Genomic DNA, 20,642 nt, shown 5'->3' with positions numbered 1-20,642 from the left:
AATGGATTCATGATCATCATTGACTCCTAGTTCCAGTTATTTTTGAACAAACTCTTTTCCCTGGGGTCGGGGAGTCCAGAACTAGAGGGCATAGGTTTAGGGTGAGAGGGGAAAGATATAAAAGAGACTTAAGGGGCAACCTTTTCACACAGAGGGTGGTACGTGTATGGAATGAGCTGCCAGAGGATTTGGTGGAGGCTGGTACAATTGCAACAGTTAAAAGGCATCTGGATGGGTATATGAATAGGAAGGGTTTGGAGCGATTATGGGCCGGGTGCTGGCAAATGGTACTAGATTGGGTTGGGGTATCTGGTCAGTATGGACGAGTTGGGTTGAAGGGTCTGTTTCTATGCTGTACATCTCAATGACTCTAATTCAACTTACACCACCAGCTGCCAATGTGGGATATGAACCCCAGATTCCCACAACATTACCAGGATGGTAACCTCTTGGTTAATAATAACACAATAGAATACAGCACAGGAACAGGCCGCTCGGCCCACCAAGCGTGCACTGGTTCCTAGTCCTTATTTAGCTCTGTTCCTGACTGCCCATGTGCTGTTCACCTCCCATTCCGGTCTCTTTCAGGTTACTCTTTAAGCGGTGCCTGCATCCACCACCTCCACTAGCAGTGTGTTCCAGGCACCCACCACCCTCTGTGTGAAACATATTCCCTGCTCCTCTCCCTTAAACCTTCCCCCCTCCCCTTAAACCTTCCCCCTCCCCTCAAACCTTCCCCCTTTCCCCTTCAACCCTCCTGTTCCCCTTAAACCTTCCCTCTCTCCCCTAAACCTTCCCTCTCTCCCCTAAACCTTCCCCCTCCCCTTAAACCTTCCCCCTCTCCCCCTAAACCTTCCCCCGCTCCCCTAAACCTTCCCCCTCTCCCTTAAACCTTCCCCCACTCCCCTTAAACCTTCCCCCTCCCCTTAAACCTTCCCTCTATCCCCCTAAACCTTCTCCCCCTCCCCTAAACCTTCCCCCTCTCCCCTTAAACCTTCCCCCTCTCCCCTAAACCTTCCCCCTCTCCCCCTAAACCTTCCCCCGCTCCCCTTAAACCTTCCCCCTCTCCTCTAAACCTTCCCCCCTCCCCTAAACATTCCACTGCTCCCCTAAACCTTCCCCCCTCCCCCTAAACCTTCCCCCTCTCCCCTAAACCTTCCCCCTCCCCCTAAACCTTCCTCCCTCCCCTTAAACCTTTCCCCTCTGCCCCAAACCTTCCCCCTCTCCTCCTAAACCTTCCCGCCTCCCCCTAAACCTTCCCCCTCTCCCCTTAAACCTTTCCCCTCTCCCCTTAATCTTCCCCCTTTCTCCCTAAACCTTCCCCCTCTCCCCCTAAACCTTCCCCCTCTCCCCTTAAACCTTCCCTCTCTCCCTCTAAACCTTTCCCCCTCCCCTTAATCTTTCCCCTAAACCTTCCCCCTCTCCCCTTAAACCTTCCCCTCTCCCCTTAAACCTTCCTCCTCTCCTCCTAAACCTCCCCCCTCTCCCCTTATACCTTACCTCTCTCCCCTTAAACCTTTCCCCCCCTCCCCTTAAACCTTCCCCCTCTCCCCTTAAACCTTCCCCCTCTCCCCTTCGACCTGTACCCTCTTGTAATTGACCTTTCCACCCCGGGAAAAAGCCTCTGACTATCCACTCTCTCTATGCCTCACCATTTTGTGGACCTATGTCGGGCCGCCCCCTCATTCTCTGTCTTTCCAGTGAGAACAATATTGAGTCTATCCAACCTCTCCTCATGAAGCAAACCTTCCAGACCAGGCAGTATCCCAGTAAACCTTCTCGTCACCCTCTCCAAAGCATCCACATCCTTCTGGTTGTGTGGCAGACAGAGCTGCACACAATGTTCCAAATGTTGCCTGAAATATTCCAATGGGGCTGGAACAGAAGTTGCCAACGTTTATATTTGACTCCGGGGCCAATGAAGCCGCGTGTACTGTGTCTTATTGACCACCGTATCCTCCTGTGTTGCCACTTTCAGGGATGTGTGGGCCTGTCCACCCAGATCCCTCTGTTCGACAACGCCCCTCAGGGGTTCTGCCATTTATCGTAACAGTCACATCTGAAGTTGATCTTCAGCTGAGCGATAACCCAGTCCTGGGCTATCACTGCCCGTACAGGGATAGCCAGGGGGTGGGGGTGAGGGGGACTAAGTGAATGAGCAAATATTTGGAAGGCAGGAAACCGTGGACTTGTCCACTTTGGCCGGACAAAGGGCAGAGTGTTTTGTGATTCGAGAGAGATTGTGGGGTGTTTGAGGTGCTGTGACATGAGTCACATTGAGGGAGTACACGCAGAAGTGATCGAGGAGGTGAGTGGGATGCTGCTGTCCATCACGGGAGGGATAGAATCTGAGAGCGGGGGAGGAAAGTATCGTTGGAGGGAAGGAGGAACGCTGGAGATCTGAGTCATTTCGGACTCTAAGCTCTGCTCCTCCTCCCTCTGCAGAAGCTGCTGAGATTGTACAAGCTGTTATCAAAACCAGAGGTATCTTGTTACAATTGAACTGAGTGCGATCTCAGTCAATAGATGTGAGGCTGGAAAAGCACTGCAGATCGGACAGCATCCGAGGAGCAGGAATAGCCGAATCAGCCCAAAACGGTGACGTTCCTGCTCCTCGGCTGCTGCCTGACCCACTGTGCTTTTCCAACCCCACATGTAACTGACTGTTACATCCAGCGCCTGCAGTCCTTACTGTCTCCACGAGTGAGATCACATCTGCAGGACCCTCTGGAGGAAAGAATTCCAAGGATTCGTCACCGTCGGAGTCAGGAAGTTCCTCCCCCACTTTGTCCCCGTTGGTCTGGACAGTGTTGGTTACGCACCCCTGCTGTATACAAACAGAAACCCCTCTGATCGTCCAACCAATCAAACCCCTTAAAAGGGAACGGTCACTGAGGTTACTGGTTGAGGACATTAACAGCAAAGGGGAAAGGTGGGAGAACTGAGGGGGCAGGGGTTTAGTACCATCGGATGGATGTGAAAGTGGAGTACCGCGGTCTCTTTTGTTCAAGAAAGGACCCGTGGTGGCTCAGTGGTTAGCACTGCTGCCTCACAGGACCAGGGTCCCAGGTTCAATTCCAGCCTCGGGTGACTGTCTGTGTGGAGTTTGCACATTCTCCCCGTGTCTGTGTGGGTTTCCTCCCACAGTCCAAAAATGTGCAGGTTAGGGTGGATTGACCATGTTAAATGGCCCATAATGTTCAGGGATTTGCAGGTTAGGGGTATTAGTCAGGGGAAATGTACAGTAATAGGGTAGGGGAATGGGTCAGTGTGGACTTGTTGGGCCAAATGGCCTGTTTCCACAGTGGAGGGGTTCTATAAAGAGTGACCGAGTGGATTCCTGGGGTGAAAGGGGTTATCACACGAGGGAAGGTTGGGCCTCAATCCTGTGGGACTGCGAGGACTGAGTGTGACCTTACTGAAGTGAGTAACATCCCGGGGAGGGGGGGATGTGCCAGGGCGGGTGCTGAAAAGAAGCTTCCCCTCGTGGGGAGACCAAGGTGTGGAGGTGCTGGGCTTGGACTGGGGGGTACAAGGTTAGAAGTCACCCCGCACCAGGTGATAGTCCAGCAGGTTTATTTGAAACCACAAGCTTTCGGAGCGCTGCTCCTTCCAGTGATCCAAAGGGGGAGACTAAAACTAGGGAATTCCAAGATAAAAACAAGGGATAGAACCAAGAACAGCTGATGCTGGAAATCTGAAACCAAAAGTGCAGGAGCAACTCAGCTCCGTGGAGAGAGAAAAAGATGGGGTCCACTGTCACTCCTCTTTGGAGAATGAAGAACATCGAACATAGAACGTTCCAGCGCAGTACAGGCCCTTCGGCCCTCGATGTTGTGCCGCCCTGTGGAACCAATCTGAAGCCCATCTAACCGACACCATTCCATTCTCGTCCATGTGCCTATCCAATGACCATTTCAATGCTCCTAGAGTTGGCGGGTGTCCCACTGTTGCAGGCAGCGCATTCCACACCCCTGCTACACTCTGAGTAAAGGCAAGAAGGATGGAGAATACTCACATTCGGAGGATGGCTGAACGTTTGCCAAGCATCATGGTGACAAAGTGCCGGTAGGAGATGGTCTCGCTGCTGCCCCCTGTCACCTCAGCTATCAGCTTCTTCACCTCCAGGTGAGTCTTCGGCACTCCCAGTTTCTCCAGCATCTGTTTCAGACTCATCAGATCTGAATGGGACAGGCCACAACGAAGACATTTGAGAACAGTATCACTGGCCAACCTCCCACAAGGGGTTAAAGAGGCCAATCAGCCCTTCTGCTTAACACCGATGCTAACCCCAACATTGACTTGACCCTGGAGATGTTGTCTCCATTCATGGTATTGACATAGTTCCTGGAGGTACCTTTTCCCCCTGGGAGTGGGGGGAACGGTCACATGAATCACAGGTTAATGATTTATGCTCCCTCCACTTTGGCCTTTCCCATTGCCCCAGATTTAGGTCATGGGCTCCCAACTTCCATATTTAAAGGGGGTTCATTGGCCGAAACAAGTGGGGACACGGGGACCACCCCCTCCCTCCAGAAGCAATTCCTTTTGGAAAACATGCCAGCCACAGAAACAGGCCATTCAGTCCATCCAAGGCTTCATACGAACCTCCTGCAATAGGGCAAGATGACCCTGACCCTATCCTTCCATCCCTCTCTCCCTCCTCGGTTTATCCAGCTCCCCCGCCCAATAAGGCATCAAAACCCGTCACCCTGACCACTCCCAGTGGTTGCCCACTCCCCATTCTCACTGCTCTCTGGGTAAACAGGTTTCTCTGTAGCTCCCTGATTGCATTGGCTGGACATTATCGGGTGTATTAGTTATGTTTGTGTGCATAGAGACATAGGAATAGGAGTAGGCCATTCAACCCCTTGAGTCTATCAGAGCTGATCATCTTCCTCAAAGCCACTTTCCCCTTCCTCCCTCCGTATCCCTTCATATCGTTAGTAATGAGACATCTCTAAATCACAGTGGCTCAGTGGTTAGCACTGCTGCCTCACGGCGCCAGGGACCCGGGTTCGATTCCAGCCTCGGGTGACTGTCTGTGTGGAGTTTGCATGTTCTCCCTGTATTTGTGTGGGTTTCCTCCGTATGCTCCAGTTTCCTCCCACAATCCAAAGGTGTTTAGGTTAGGGTGGATTGGCCACAGGAAGTTGCCCATAGTGTTCAGGGATGAGCAGGTCAGGTGGGTTATCCATGGGGAATGCAGGGTTTACAGGGATAGGTCAGGTGATGCTCTTCGCAGGTCAGTGTGGATTTGATGGGTCGAATGGCCTGCTCCCACACTGTTGGGATCCTATGAATCTAGCTTGAACTTCTTTAACACTGGAACCTCCAGCACCCTCTGAGTAAGAAGATCCCTCCACGTCTTCAGCCCCCCTGGTTTAGTCAGCGTCAGCTCCTCCCCCCTGCCATGTACAATGAGAAACCCCACTGATCGTCCATCCTATCAAACCCCAGAAAAAGGGAAGGGACAGTGAGCTTATCAAGCAGCAGGGGTAAAGGTGGGAGAAGTGGCCCCTCCAGGGGGTGAGTGTCGGCTTGGAGTTCATCAAGAACATGTTTAGAGGGTGTGGTGCCAGGGATAGGGTATGGAGGGCAGGGGGAAGGTAGTTCTCTGGATAGGTGTGTGCCAGACGGGCTGAATGGCCTTGCTCATTATAGCAGGTTGGGGAGGCAGTTAGTGAACGGCAAATGTGCAAATCCAAGATTGAATGGGGTGTTCCTTTCCACAGATGCCCATGAGTCACTGTCTATGATGACTCCACAAACACTTCACTGACCTGTGAAACAGAGCAGGAAGGGGTCTGGCCTGAAAACAAGGCTTGCAAGAATGAACCAAGAGTTATACATTGGGTCAGAACTGAGGAACTCCCTTCCCAACATCTCCACCATCACCATAACAGCCATCCTTGGCCAGAGACACCCACATCCCTAGAACGAGTAAGATCAATAAATTGTTCAGAAACTGCTCTTGACCACTGCCCAGCTAAAGCCAATCTGGGTACGCTGTGGCATTGCTCTGGGTACGCTGTGGCATTACACTCTGGGTACGCTGTGGCACTACACTCTGGGTACGCTGTGGCACTACACTCTGGGTACACTGTGGCATTACACTCTGGGTACACTGTGGCATTGCTCTGGGTACACTGTGGCATTGCTCTGGGTACACTGTGGCATTACACTCTGGGTACGCTGTGGCATTACACTCTGGGTACGCTGTGGCATTGCTCTGGGTACGCTGTGGCACTACACTCTGGGTACGCTGTGGCATTGCTCTGGGTACGCTGTGGCATTGCTCTGGGTACGCTGTGGCACTACACTCTGGGTACGCTGTGGCATTGCTCTGGGTACGCTGTGGCATTGCTCTGGGTACGCTGTGGCATTACACTCTGGGTACGCTGTGGCATTGCTCTGGGTACACTGTGGCATTACACTCTGGGTACGCTGTGGCATTGCACTCTGGGTACGCTGTGGCATTGCTCTGGGTACACTGTGGCATTGCTCTGGGTACACTGTGGCATTACACTCTGGGTACGCTGTGGCATTACACTCTGGGTACGCTGTGGCATTGCTCTGGGTACACTGTGGCATTACACTCTGGGTACGCTGTGGCATTACACTCTGGGTACGCTGTGGCACTACACTCTGGGTACACTGTGGCATTGCTCTGGGTACGCTGTGGCATTGCTCTGGGTACGCTGTGGCATTACACTCTGGGTACACTGTGGCATTGCTCTGGGTACGCTGTGACATTGCTCTGGGTACGCTGTGGCATTGCTCTGGGTACGCTGTGGCATTACACTCTGGGTACGCTGTGGCATTGCTCTGGGTACACTGTGGCATTACACTCTGGGTACGCTGTGGCATTACACTCTGGGTACACTGTGACATTGCTCTGGGTACGCTGTGGCATTGCTCTGGGTACACTGTGGCATTGCTCTGGGTACGCTGTGGCATTGCTCTGGGTACACTGTGGCATTGCTCTGGGTACGCTGTGGCATTACACTCTGGGTACACTGTGGCATTGCTCTGGGTACGCTGTGGCATTGCTCTGGGTACACTGTGGCATTGCTCTGGGTACGCTGTGGCATTACACTCTGGGTACGCTGTGGCATTACACTCTGGGTACGCTGTGGCATTACACTCTGGGTACGCTGTGGCATTGCTCTGGGTACGCTGTGGCACTACACTCTGGGTACGCTGTGACATTGCTCTGGGTACGCTGTGGCATTACACTCTGGGTACGCTGTGGCATTACACTCTGGGTACGCTGTGGCATTACACTCTGGGTACGCTGTGACATTGCTCTGGGTACGCTGTGGCATTGCTCTGGGTACACTGTGGCATTACACTCTGGGTACGCTGTGGCACTACACTCTGGGTACGCTGTGGCATTACACTCTGGGTACGCTGTGACATTACACTCTGGGTACACTGTGGCATTACACTCTGGGTACGCTGTGGCATTGCTCTGGGTACACTGTGGCATTACACTCTGGGTACGCTGTGGCACTACACTCTGGGTACGCTGTGACATTACACTCTGGGTACACTGTGGCATTACACTCTGGGTACGCTGTGGCATTACACTCTGGGTACGCTGTGGAACTACACTCTGGGTACGCTGTGGCATTACACTCTGGGTACGCTGTGGCATTGCTCTGGGTACACTGTGGCATTGCTCTGGGTACACTGTGGCATTACACTCTGGGTACGCTGTGGCACTACACTCTGGGTACGCTGTGGCATTACACTCTGGGTACGCTGTGACATTACACTCTGGGTACACTGTGGCATTACACTCTGGGTACGCTGTGGCATTACTCTGGGTACACTGTGGCACTACACTCTGGGTACACTGTGGCACTACACTCTGGGTACGCTGTGACATTACACTCTGGGTACACTGTGGCACTACACTCTGGGTACGCTGTGGCATTGCTCTGGGTATGCTGTGGCACTACACTCTGGGTACGCTGTGGCATCACACTCTGGGTACGCTGTGGCATTGCTCTGGGTACGCTGTGGCATTGCTCTGGGTACACTGTGGCACTACACTCTGGGTACGCTGTGGCATTACACTCTGGGTACACTGTGGCATTGTTCTGGGTACACTGTGGCACTACACTCTGGGTACGCTGTGACATTGCTCTGGGTACGCTGTGGCACTACACTCTGGGTACGCTGTGGCATTACACTCTGGGTACACTGTGGCATTGCTCTGGGTACGCTGTGGCACTACACTCTGGGTACGCTGTGGCATTACACTCTGGGTACGCTGTGGCATTACACTCTGGGTACACTGTGGCATTGCTCTGGGTACGCTGTGGCACTACACTCTGGGTACGCTGTGGCATTACACTCTGGGTACACTGTGGCATTGCTCTGGGTACGCTGTGGCATTGCTCTGGGTACACTGTGGCATTGCTCTGGGTACGCTGTGGCACTACACTCTGGGTACGCTGTGGCATTACACTCTGGGTACGCTGTGGCATTGCTCTGGGTACACTGTGGCATTGCTCTGGGTACACTGTGGCACTACACTCTGGGTACGCTGTGGCATTACACTCTGGGTACGCTGTGGCATTACACTCTGGGTACACTGTGGCATTGCTCTGGGTACGCTGTGGCACTACACTCTGGGTACGCTGTGGCATTACACTCTGGGTACACTGTGGCATTACACTCTGGGTACGCTGTGGCACTACACTCTGGGTACGCTGTGGCATTACACTCTGGGTACACTGTGGCATTGCTCTGGGTACACTGTGGCACTACACTCTGGGTACGCTGTGGCATTACACTCTGGGTACGCTGTGGCATTGCTCTGGGTACGCTGTGGCATTACACTCTGGGTACGCTGTGGCATTACACTCTGGGTACGCTGTGGCATTGCTCTGGGTACACTGTGGCATTACACTCTGGGTACACTGTGGCATTGCTCTGGGTACGCTGGGCATTGCTCTGGGTACACTGTGGCATTGCTCTGGGTAGGCTGTGGCACTACACTCTGGGTACGCTGTGGCATTACACTCTGGGTACGCTGTGGCATTACACTCTGGGTACGCTGTGGCATTGCTCTGGGTACACTGTGGCACTAAACTCTGGGTACGCTGTGGCACTACACTCTGGGTACGCTGTGGCATTACAGTCTGGGTACACTGTGGCATTGCTCTGGGTACACTGTGGCACTACACTCTGGGTACGCTATGGCATTACACTCTGGGTACGCTGTGGCATTGCTCTGGGTACACTGTGGCATTGCTCTGGGTACACTGTGGCACTACACTCTGGGTACACTGTGGCATTACACTCTGGGTACGCTGTGGCATTACACTCTGGGTACGCTGTGGCACTACACTCTGGGTACGCTGTGGCATTGCTCTGGGTACGCTGTGGCATTGCTCTGGGTACACTGTGGCACTACACTCTGGGTACGCTGTGGCATTACACTCTGGGTACACTGTGGCATTGCTCTGGGTACGCTGTGGCATTGCTCTGGGTACACTGTGGCACTACACTCTGGGTACGCTGTGACATTGCTCTGGGTACGCTGTGGCACTACACTCTGGGTACGCTGTGGCATTACACTCTGGGTACACTGTGGCATTGCTCTGGGTACGCTGTGGCATTGCTCTGGGTACACTGTGGCATTGCTCTGGGTACACTGTGGCACTACACTCTGGGTACGCTGTGGCATTACACTCTGGGTACGCTGTGGCATTACACTCTGGGTACACTGTGGCATTGCTCTGGGTACGCTGTGGCACTACACTCTGGGTACGCTGTGGCATTACACTCTGGGTACACTGTGGCATTACACTCTGGGTACGCTGTGGCACTACACTCTGGGTACGCTGTGGCATTACACTCTGGGTACACTGTGGCATTACACTCTGGGTACGCTGTGGCACTACACTCTGGGTACGCTGTGGCATTACACTCTGGGTACACTGTGGCATTGCTCTGGGTACACTGTGGCATTGCTCTGGGTACACTGTGGCACTACACTCTGGGTACGCTGTGGCATTACACTCTGGGTACGCTGTGGCATTGCTCTGGGTACGCTGTGGCATTACACTCTGGGTACGCTGTGGCATTACACTCTGGGTACGCTGTGGCATTGCTCTGGGTACACTGTGGCATTACACTCTGGGTACACTGTGGCATTGCTCTGGGTACGCTGGGCATTGCTCTGGGTACACTGTGGCATTGCTCTGGGTAGGCTGTGGCACTACACTCTGGGTACGCTGTGGCATTACACTCTGGGTACGCTGTGGCATTACACTCTGGGTACGCTGTGGCATTGCTCTGGGTACACTGTGGCACTAAACTCTGGGTACGCTGTGGCACTACACTCTGGGTACGCTGTGGCATTACAGTCTGGGTACACTGTGGCATTGCTCTGGGTACACTGTGGCACTACACTCTGGGTACGCTATGGCATTACACTCTGGGTACGCTGTGGCATTGCTCTGGGTACACTGGCATTGCTCTGGGTACACTGTGGCACTACACTCTGGGTACGCTGTGGCATTACACTCTGGGTACGCTGTGGCACTACACTCTGGGTACGCTGTGGCATTACACTCTGGGTACGCTGTGGCATTACACTCTGGGTACGCTGTGGCATTGCTCTGGGTACGCTGTGGCATTACACTCTGGGTACGCTGTGGCACTACACTCTGGGTACACTGTGGCATTGCTCTGGGTACGCTGTGGCATTACACTCTGGGTACGCTGTGGCACTACACTCTGGGTACACTGTGACATTGCTCTGGGTACACTGTGGCATTGCTCTGGGTACACTGTGGCATTACACTCTGGGTACGCTGTGGCACTACACTCTGGGTACACTGTGGCATTACACTCTGGGTACGCTGTGGCATTGCTCTGGGTACGCTGTGGCACTACACTCTGGGTACACTGTGGCACTACACTCTGGGTATGCTGTGGCACTACACTCTGGGTACGCTGTGGCACTACACTCTGGGTACACTGTGGCACTACACTCTGGGTACGCTGTGGCACTACACTCTGGGTACGCTGTGGCATTGCTCTGGGTACACTGTGGCACTACACTCTGGGTACGCTGTGGCATTACACTCTGGTTACACTGTGGCACTACACTCTGGGTACGCTGTGGCACTACACTCTGGGTACGCTGTGGCACTACACTCTGGGTACGCTGTGGCATTGCTCTGGGTACACTGTGGCACTACACTCTGGGTACGCTGTGGCATTACACTCTGGTTACACTGTGGCACTACACTCTGGGTACACTGTGGCATTACACTCTGGGTACGCTGTGGCATTACACTCTGGGTACGCTGTGGCATTACACTCTGGGTACGCTGTGGCATTACACTCTGGGTACGCTGTGGCATTGCTCTGGGTACGCTGTGGCATTACACTCTGGGTACGCTGTGGCATTACACTCTGGGTACGCTGTGGCATTGCTCTGGGTACGCTGTGGCATTACACTCTGGGTACGCTGTGGCACTACACTCTGGGTATGCTGTGGCACTACACTCTGGGTACGCTGTGGCACTACACTCTGGGTACACTGTGGCACTACACTCTGGGTACGCTGTGGCATTGCTCTGGGTACGCTGTGGCATTACACTCTGGGTACGCTGTGGCACTACACTCTGGGTATGCTGTGGCACTACACTCTGGGTACGCTGTGGCACTACACTCTGGGTATGCTGTGGCACTACACTCTGGGTACGCTGTGGCACTACACTCTGGGTACACTGTGGCACTACACTCTGGGTACGCTGTGGCACTACACTCTGGGTACGCTGTGGCATTGCTCTGGGTACGCTGTGGCACTACACTCTGGGTACGCTGTGGCATTACACTCTGGGTACGCTGTGGCACTACACTCTGGGTACACTGTGGCATTGCTCTGGGTACACTGTGGCATTACACTCTGGGTACACTGTGGCATTGCTCTGGGTACACTGTGGCATTACACTCTGGGTACGCTGTGGCACTACACTCTGGGTACGCTGTGGCATTGCTCTGGGTACGCTGTGGCATTACACTCTGGGTACGCTGTGGCACTACACTCTGGGTACGCTGTGGCATTACACTCTGGGTACGCTGTGGCACTACACTCTGGGTACGCTGTGGCATTGCTCTGGGTACGCTGTGGCATTACACTCTGGGTACGCTGTGGCATTACACTCTGGGTACGCTGTGGCACTACACTCTGGGTACGCTGTGGCACTACACTCTGGGTACGCTGTGGCACTACACTCTGGGTACACTGTGGCATTGCTCTGGGTACGCTGTGGCACTACACTCTGGGTACGCTGTGGCATTGCTCTGGGTACGCTGTGGCACTACACTCTGGGTACGCTGTGGCATTACACTCTGGGTACACTGTGGCATTACACTCTGGGTACGCTGTGGCATTACACTCTGGGTACGCTGTGGCATTGCTCTGGGTACGCTGTGGCACTACACTCTGGGTACGCTATGGCATTGCTCTGGGTACGCTATGGCATTGCTCTGGGTACGCTGTGGCACTACACTCTGGGTACGCTGTGGCACTACACTCTGGGTACGCTGTGGCACTACACTCTGGGTACACTGTGGCATTGCCCTGGGTACGCTGTGGCACTACACTCTGGGTACACTGTGGCATTGCCCTGGGTACGCTGTGGCACTACACTCTGGGTACGCTGTGGCACTACACTCTGGGTACGCTGTGGCACTACACTCTGGGTACGCTGTGGCATTACACTCTGGGTACGCTGTGGCACTACACTCTGGGTACGCTGTGGCATTGCTCTGGGTACGCTGTGGCACTACACTCTGGGTACGCTGTGGCACTACACTCTGGGTACGCTGTGGCATTGCTCTGGGTACGCTGTGGCACTACACTCTGGGTACGCTGTGGCATTACACTCTGGGTACACTGTGGCATTGCTCTGGGTACACTGTGGCATTACACTCTGGGTACACTGTGGCATTGCTCTGGGTACGCTGTGGCATTACACTCTGGGTACACTGTGGCATTGCTCTGGGTACGCTGTGGCACTACACTCTGGGTACGCTGTGGCACTACACTCTGGGTACACTGTGGCATTGCTCTGGGTACGCTGTGGCATTGCTCTGGGTACGCTGTGGCACTACACTCTGGGTACGCTGTGGCATTACACTCTGGGTACACTGTGGCATTGCTCTGGGTACACTGTGGCATTACACTCTGGGTACACTGTGGCATTGCTCTGGGTACGCTGTGGCATTACACTCTGGGTACACTGTGGCATTGCTCTGGGTACGCTGTGGCACTACACTCTGGGTACGCTGTGGCACTACACTCTGGGTACACTGTGGCATTACACTCTGGGTACGCTGTGGCACTACACTCTGGGTACACTGTGGCATTGCTCTGGGTACGCTGTGGCATTGCTCTGGGTACGCTGTGGCATTACACTCTGGGTACACTGTGGCATTGCTCTGGGTACGCTGTGGCACTACACTCTGGGTACGCTGTGGCACTACACTCTGGGTACACTGTGGCATTGCTCTGGGTACGCCGTGGCATTGCTCTGGGTACGCTGTGGCACTACACTCTGGGTACACTGTGGCATTGCTCTGGGTACGCTGTGGCATTGCTCTGGGTACACTGTGGCACTACACTCTGGGTACGCTGTGGCACTACACTCTGGGTACACTGTGGCACTACACTCTGGGTACGCTGTGGCACTACACTCTGGGTACACTGTGGCATTGCTCTGGGTACGCTGTGGCACTACACTCTGGGTACGCTGTGGCATTGCTCTGGGTACGCTGTGGCACTACACTCTGGGTACGCTGTGACATTGCTCTGGGTACGCTGTGGCATTACACTCTGGGTACACTGTGGCACTACACTCTGGGTACGCTGTGGCATTGCTCTGGGTACGCTGTGGCACTACACTCTGGGTACGCTGTGACATTGCTCTGGGTACGCTGTGGCATTACACTCTGGGTACACTGTGGCACTACACTCTGGGTACACTGTGGCATTACACTCTGGGTACGCTGTGGCATTGCTCTGGGTACGCTGTGGCACTACACTCTGGGTACGCTGTGGCATTACACTCTGGGTACGCTGTGGCATTACACTCTGGGTACGCTGTGGCATTACACTCTGGGTACGCTGTGGCATTGCTCTGGGTACGCTGTGGCATTACACTCTGGGTACGCTGTGGCATTACACTCTGGGTACACTGTGGCATTACACTCTGGGTACGCTGTGGCATTACACTCTGGGTACGCTGTGGCATTGCTCTGGGTACGCTGTGGCATTACACTCTGGGTACGCTGTGGCACTACACTCTGGGTACGCTGTGACATTGCTCTGGGTACACTGTGGCACTACACTCTGGGTACGCTGTGGCATTGCTCTGGGTACGCTGTGGCACTACACTCTGGGTACGCTGTGACATTGCTCTGGGTACGCTGTGGCATTACACTCTGGGTACGCTGTGGCACTACACTCTGGGTACGCTGTGGCATTACACTCTGGGTACGCTGTGGCACTACACTCTGGGTACGCTGTGACATTGCTCTGGGTACACTGTGACATTGCTCTGGGTACGCTGTGGCATTGCTCTGGGTACACTGTGGCACTACACTCTGGGTACACTGTGGCATTACACTCTGGGTACGCTGTGGCATTGCTCTGGGTACACTGTGGCATTGCTCTGGGTACGCTGTGGCACTACACTCTGGGTACACTGTGGCATTGCTCTGGGTACGCTGTGGCATTGCTCTGGGTACACTGTGACATTGCTCTGGGTACGCTGTGGCATTGCTCTGGGTACACTGTGGCACTACACTCTGGGTACACTGTGGCATTACACTCTGGGTACGCTGTGGCATTGCTCTGGGTACACTGTGGCATTGCTCTGGGTACGCTGTGGCACTACACTCTGGGTACACTGTGGCATTGCTCTGGGTACGCTGTGGCATTGCTCTGGGTACGCTGTGACATTGCTCTGGGTAGGCTGTGGCATTGCTCTGGGTACACTGTGACATTGCTCTGGGTACACTGTGGCACTACACTCTGGGTACACTGTGGCATTACACTCTGGGTACGCTGTGGCATTACACTCTGGGTACGCTGTGGCATTGCTCTGGGTACGCTGTGGCACTACACTCTGGGTACACTGTGGCACTACACTCTGGGTATGCTGTGGCACTACACTCTGGGTACGCTGTGGCACTACACTCTGGGTACGCTGTGGCATTACACTCTGGGTACGCTGTGGCATTGCTCTGGGTACACTGTGGCACTACACTCTGGGTACGCTGTGGCACTACACTCTGGGTACGCTGTGGAATTGCTCTGGGTACACTGTGGCACTACACTCTGGGTACGCTGTGGCATTACACTCTGGGTACACTGTGGCACTACACTCTGGGTACACTGTGGCACTACACTCTGGGTACGCTGTGGCATTACACTCTGGGTACGCTGTGGCATTACACTCTGGGTACGCTGTGGCACTACACTCTGGGTACGCTGTGGCACTACACTCTGGGTACACTGTGGCACTACACTCTGGGTACGCTGTGGCACTACACTCTGGGTACGCTGTGGCACTACACTCTGGGTACACTGTGGCACTACACTCTGGGTACGCTGTGGCACTACACTCTGGGTACACTGTGGCACTACACTCTGGGTACACTGTGACATTGCTCTGGGTACGCTGTGACATTGCTCTGGGTACGCTGTGGCATTGCTCTGGGTACGCTGTGGCATTACACTCTGGGTACGCTGTGACATTGCTCTGGGTACACTGTGACATTGCTCTGGGTACGCTGTGGCATTGCTCTGGGTACACTGTGACATTGCTCTGGGTACGCTGTGGCATTGCTCTGGGTACACTGTGGCACTACACTCTGGGTACGCTGTGACATTGCTCTGGGTACACTGTGACATTGCTCTGGGTACGCTGTGGCATTGCTCTGGGTACACTGTGACATTGCTCTGGGTACGCTGTGGCATTGCTCTGGGTACACTGTGGCACTACACTCTGGGTACGCTGTGGCATTGCTCTGGGTACACTGTGACATTGCTCTGGGTACGCTGTGGCATTGCTCTGGGTACACTGTGGCACTACACTCTGGGTACGCTGTGACATTGCTCTGGGTACACTGTGACATTGCTCTGGGTACGCTGTGGCATTGCTCTGGGTACACTGTGGCATTGCTCTGGGTACACTGTGGCACTACACTCTGGGTACACTGTGGCATTACACTCTGGGTACGCTGTGGCATTACACTCTGGGTACGCTGTGGCATTGCTCTGGGTACACTGTGGCACTACACTCTGGGTACACTGTGGCATTACACTCTGGGTACGCTGTGGCATTACACTCTGGGTACGCTGTGGCATTACACTCTGGGTACACTGTGGCACTACACTCTGGGTATGCTGTGGCACTACACTCTGGGTACGCTGTGGCACTACACTCTGGGTACGCTGTGGCATTACACTCTGGGTACGCTGTGGCATTGCTCTGGGTACACTGTGGCACTACACTCTGGGTACGCTGTGGCACTACACTCTGGGTACGCTGTGGCATTGCTCTGGGTACACTGTGGCACTACACTCTGGGTACGCTGTGGCATTACACTCTGGGTACGCTGTGGCATTACACTCTGGGTACGCTGTGGCACTACACTCTGGGTACGCTGTGGCATTACACTCTGGGTACGCTGTGGCATTGCTCTGGGTACGCTGTGGCATTACACTCTGGGTACGCTGTGGCACTACACTCTGGGTATGCTGTGGCACTACACTCTGGGTACGCTGTGGCACTACACTCTGGGTACGCTGTGGCACTACACTCTGGGTACGCTGTGGCACTACACTCTGGGTACACTGTGGCACTACACTCTGGGTACACTGTGGCATTGCTCTGGGTACGCTGTGGCACTACACTCTGGGTACACTGTGGCACTACACTCTGGGTACGCTGTGGCATTACACTCTGGGTACGCTGTGGCACTACACTCTGGGTACGCTGTGGCATTACACTCTGGGTACGCTGTGGCATTGCTCTGGGTACGCTGTGGCATTACACTCTGGGTACGCTGTGGCACTACACTCTGGGTACGCTGTGGCATTACACTCTGGGTACGCTGTGGCATTGCTCTGGGTACACTGTGGCACTACACTCTGGGTACACTGTGGCACTACACTCTGGGTACGCTGTGGCATTACACTCTGGGTACGCTGTGGCACTACACTCTGGGTACGCTGTGGCATTACACTCTGGGTACGCTGTGGCATTGCTCTGGGTACGCTGTGGCATTACACTCTGGGTACGCTGTGGCACTACACTCTGGGTATGCTGTGGCACTACACTCTGGGTACGCTGTGGCACTACACTCTGGGTACGCTGTGGCACTACACTCTGGGTACGCTGTGGCACTACACTCTGGGTACACTGTGGCACTACACTCTGGGTACACTGTGGCATTGCTCTGGGTACGCTGTGGCACTACACTCTGGGTACGCTGTGGCATTGCTCTGGGTACGCTGTGGCACTACACTCTGGGTATGCTGTGGCACTACACTCTGGGTACACTGTGGCACTACACTCTGGGTACGCTGTGGCACTACACTCTGGGTACGCTGTGGCACTACACTCTGGGTACACTGTGGCACTACACTCTGGGTACACTGTGGCATTGCTCTGGGTACGCTGTGGCACTACACTCTGGGTACGCTGTGGCACTACACTCTGGGTACACTGTGGCATTGCTCTGGGTACGCTGTGGCACTACACTCTGGGTACGCTGTGGCATTGCTCTGGGTACGCTGTGGCATTACACTCTGGGTACGCTGTGGCATTACACTCTGGGTACGCTGTGGCACTACACTCTGGGTACGCTGTGGCATTGCTCTGGGTACGCTGTGGCACTACACTCTGGGTACGCTATGGCATTGCTCTGGGTACGCTGTGGCATTGCTCTGGGTACGCTGTGGCACTACACTCTGGGTACGCTGTGGCACTACACTCTGGGTACACTGTGGCATTGCCCTGGGTACGCTGTGGCACTACACTCTGGGTACGCTGTGGCATTACACTCTGGGTACGCTGTGGCACTACACTCTGGGTACGCTGTGGCATTGCTCTGGGTACGCTGTGGCATTGCTCTGGGTACGCTGTGGCACTACACTCTGGGTACGCTGTGGCATTACACTCTGGGTACGCTGTGGCATTGCTCTGGGTACACTGTGGCATTGCTCTGGGTACACTGTGGCATTACACTCTGGGTACACTGTGGCATTGCTCTGGGTACGCTGTGGCATTACACTCTGGGTACGCTGTGGCATTGCTCTGGGTACGCTGTGGCACTACACTCTGGGTACGCTGTGGCATTGCTCTGGGTACGCTGTGGCACTACACTCTGGGTACGCTGTGGCATTGCTCTGGGTACGCTGTGGCACTACACTCTGGGTACGCTGTGGCATTGCTCTGGGTACGCTGTGGCACTACACTCTGGGTACGCTGTGGCATTACACTCTGGGTACACTGTGGCATTGCTCTGGGTACGCTGTGGCATTGCTCTGGGTACGCTGTGACATTGCTCTGGGTAGGCTGTGGCATTGCTCTGGGTACACTGTGACATTGCTCTGGGTACACTGTGGCACTACACTCTGGGTACACTGTGGCATTACACTCTGGGTACGCTGTGGCATTACACTCTGGGTACGCTGTGGCATTGCTCTGGGTACACTGTGGCACTACACTCTGGGTACACTGTGGCATTGCTCTGGGTACGCTGTGGCACTACACTCTGGGTACGCTGTGGCATTACACTCTGGGTACACTGTGGCATTACACTCTGGGTACGCTGTGGCACTACACTCTGGGTACGCTGTGGCATTACACTCTGGGTACACTGTGGCATTACACTCTGGGTACGCTGTGGCACTACACTCTGGGTACGCTGTGGCATTACACTCTGGGTACACTGTGGCATTGCTCTGGGTACACTGTGGCATTGCTCTGGGTACACTGTGGCACTACACTCTGGGTACGCTGTGGCATTACACTCTGGGTACGCTGTGGCATTACACTCTGGGTACGCTGTGGCATTGCTCTGGGTACGCTGTGGCATTACACTCTGGGTACGCTGTGGCATTACACTCTGGGTACGCTGTGGCATTGCTCTGGGTACACTGTGGCATTACACTCTGGGTACACTGTGGCATTGCTCTGGGTACGCTGGGCATTGCTCTGGGTACACTGTGGCATTGCTCTGGGTAGGCTGTGGCACTACACTCTGGGTACGCTGTGGCATTACACTCTGGGTACGCTGTGGCATTACACTCTGGGTACGCTGTGGCATTGCTCTGGGTACACTGTGGCACTAAACTCTGGGTACGCTGTGGCACTACACTCTGGGTACGCTGTGGCATTACAGTCTGGGTACACTGTGGCATTGCTCTGGGTACACTGTGGCACTACACTCTGGGTACGCTATGGCATTACACTCTGGGTACGCTGTGGCATTGCTCTGGGTACACTGGCATTGCTCTGGGTACACTGTGGCACTACACTCTGGGTACGCTGTGGCACTACACTATGGGTACGCTGTGGCATTGCTCTGGGTACACTGTGGCACTACACTCTGGGTACGCTGTGGCATTACACTCTGGGTACGCTGTGGCACTACACTCTGGGTACGCTGTGGCATTACACTCTGGGTACGCTGTGGCATTACACTCTGGGTACGCTGTGGCATTGCTCTGGGTACGCTGTGGCATTACACTCTGGGTACGCTGTGGCACTACACTCTGGGTACACTGTGGCATTGCTCTGGGTACGCTGTGGCATTACACTCTGGGTACGCTGTGGCACTACACTCTGGGTACACTGTGACATTGCTCTGGGTACACTGTGGCATTGCTCTGGGTACACTGTGGCATTACACTCTGGGTACGCTGTGGCACTACACTCTGGGTACACTGTGGCATTACACTCTGGGTACGCTGTGGCATTGCTCTGGGTACGCTGTGGCACTACACTCTGGGTACACTGTGGCACTACACTCTGGGTATGCTGTGGCACTACACTCTGGGTACGCTGTGGCACTACACTCTGGGTACACTGTGGCACTACACTCTGGGTACGCTGTGGCACTACACTCTGGGTACGCTGTGGCATTGCTCTGGGTACACTGTGGCACTACACTCTGGGTACGCTGTGGCATTACACTCTGGTTACACTGTGGCACTACACTCTGGGTACGCTGTGGCACTACACTCTGGGTACGCTGTGGCACTACACTCTGGGTACGCTGTGGCACTACACTCTGGGTACGCTGTGGCATTGCTCTGGGTACACTGTGGCACTACACTCTGGGTACGCTGTGGCATTACACTCTGGTTACACTGTGGCACTACACTCTGGGTACACTGTGGCATTACACTCTGGGTACGGTGTGGCATTACACTCTGGGTACGCTGTGGCATTACACTCTGGGTACGCTGTGGCATTACACTCTGGGTACGCTGTGGCATTGCTCTGGGTACGCTGTGGCATTACACTCTGGGTACGCTGTGGCATTACACTCTGGGTACGCTGTGGCATTGCTCTGGGTACGCTGTGGCA

At 54.6% G+C, this 20,642-nt stretch overlaps 1 protein-coding gene across 1 annotated transcript in view; it reads right to left on the bottom strand.

The window, feature by feature from the left end:
• The window catches only part of LOC122564977 (allograft inflammatory factor 1-like), a 113,766-nt gene that overhangs the window by 8,532 nt on the left and 84,592 nt on the right, over positions 1 to 20,642 (bottom strand). Inside the window, exon 5 of the mRNA XM_087998678.1 lies at positions 4,019 to 4,181. Within this exon, the coding sequence (XP_087854804.1) occupies positions 4,019 to 4,181 (163 nt within the window). The remainder of the gene's footprint in view (positions 1 to 4,018; positions 4,182 to 20,642) is intronic.

This window comes from Chiloscyllium plagiosum, unplaced genomic scaffold (assembly GCF_037043375.1).
Source record: "Chiloscyllium plagiosum isolate Xiang-an unplaced genomic scaffold, Cpla_swu_hap1 HiC_scaffold_21, whole genome shotgun sequence".
NCBI classification, from domain to species: Eukaryota; Metazoa; Chordata; class Chondrichthyes; order Orectolobiformes; family Hemiscylliidae; genus Chiloscyllium; species Chiloscyllium plagiosum.
The sequence above is the reverse complement of the archived record's forward strand: the minus strand, read 5'-3'. Positions and strand labels throughout refer to the sequence as shown.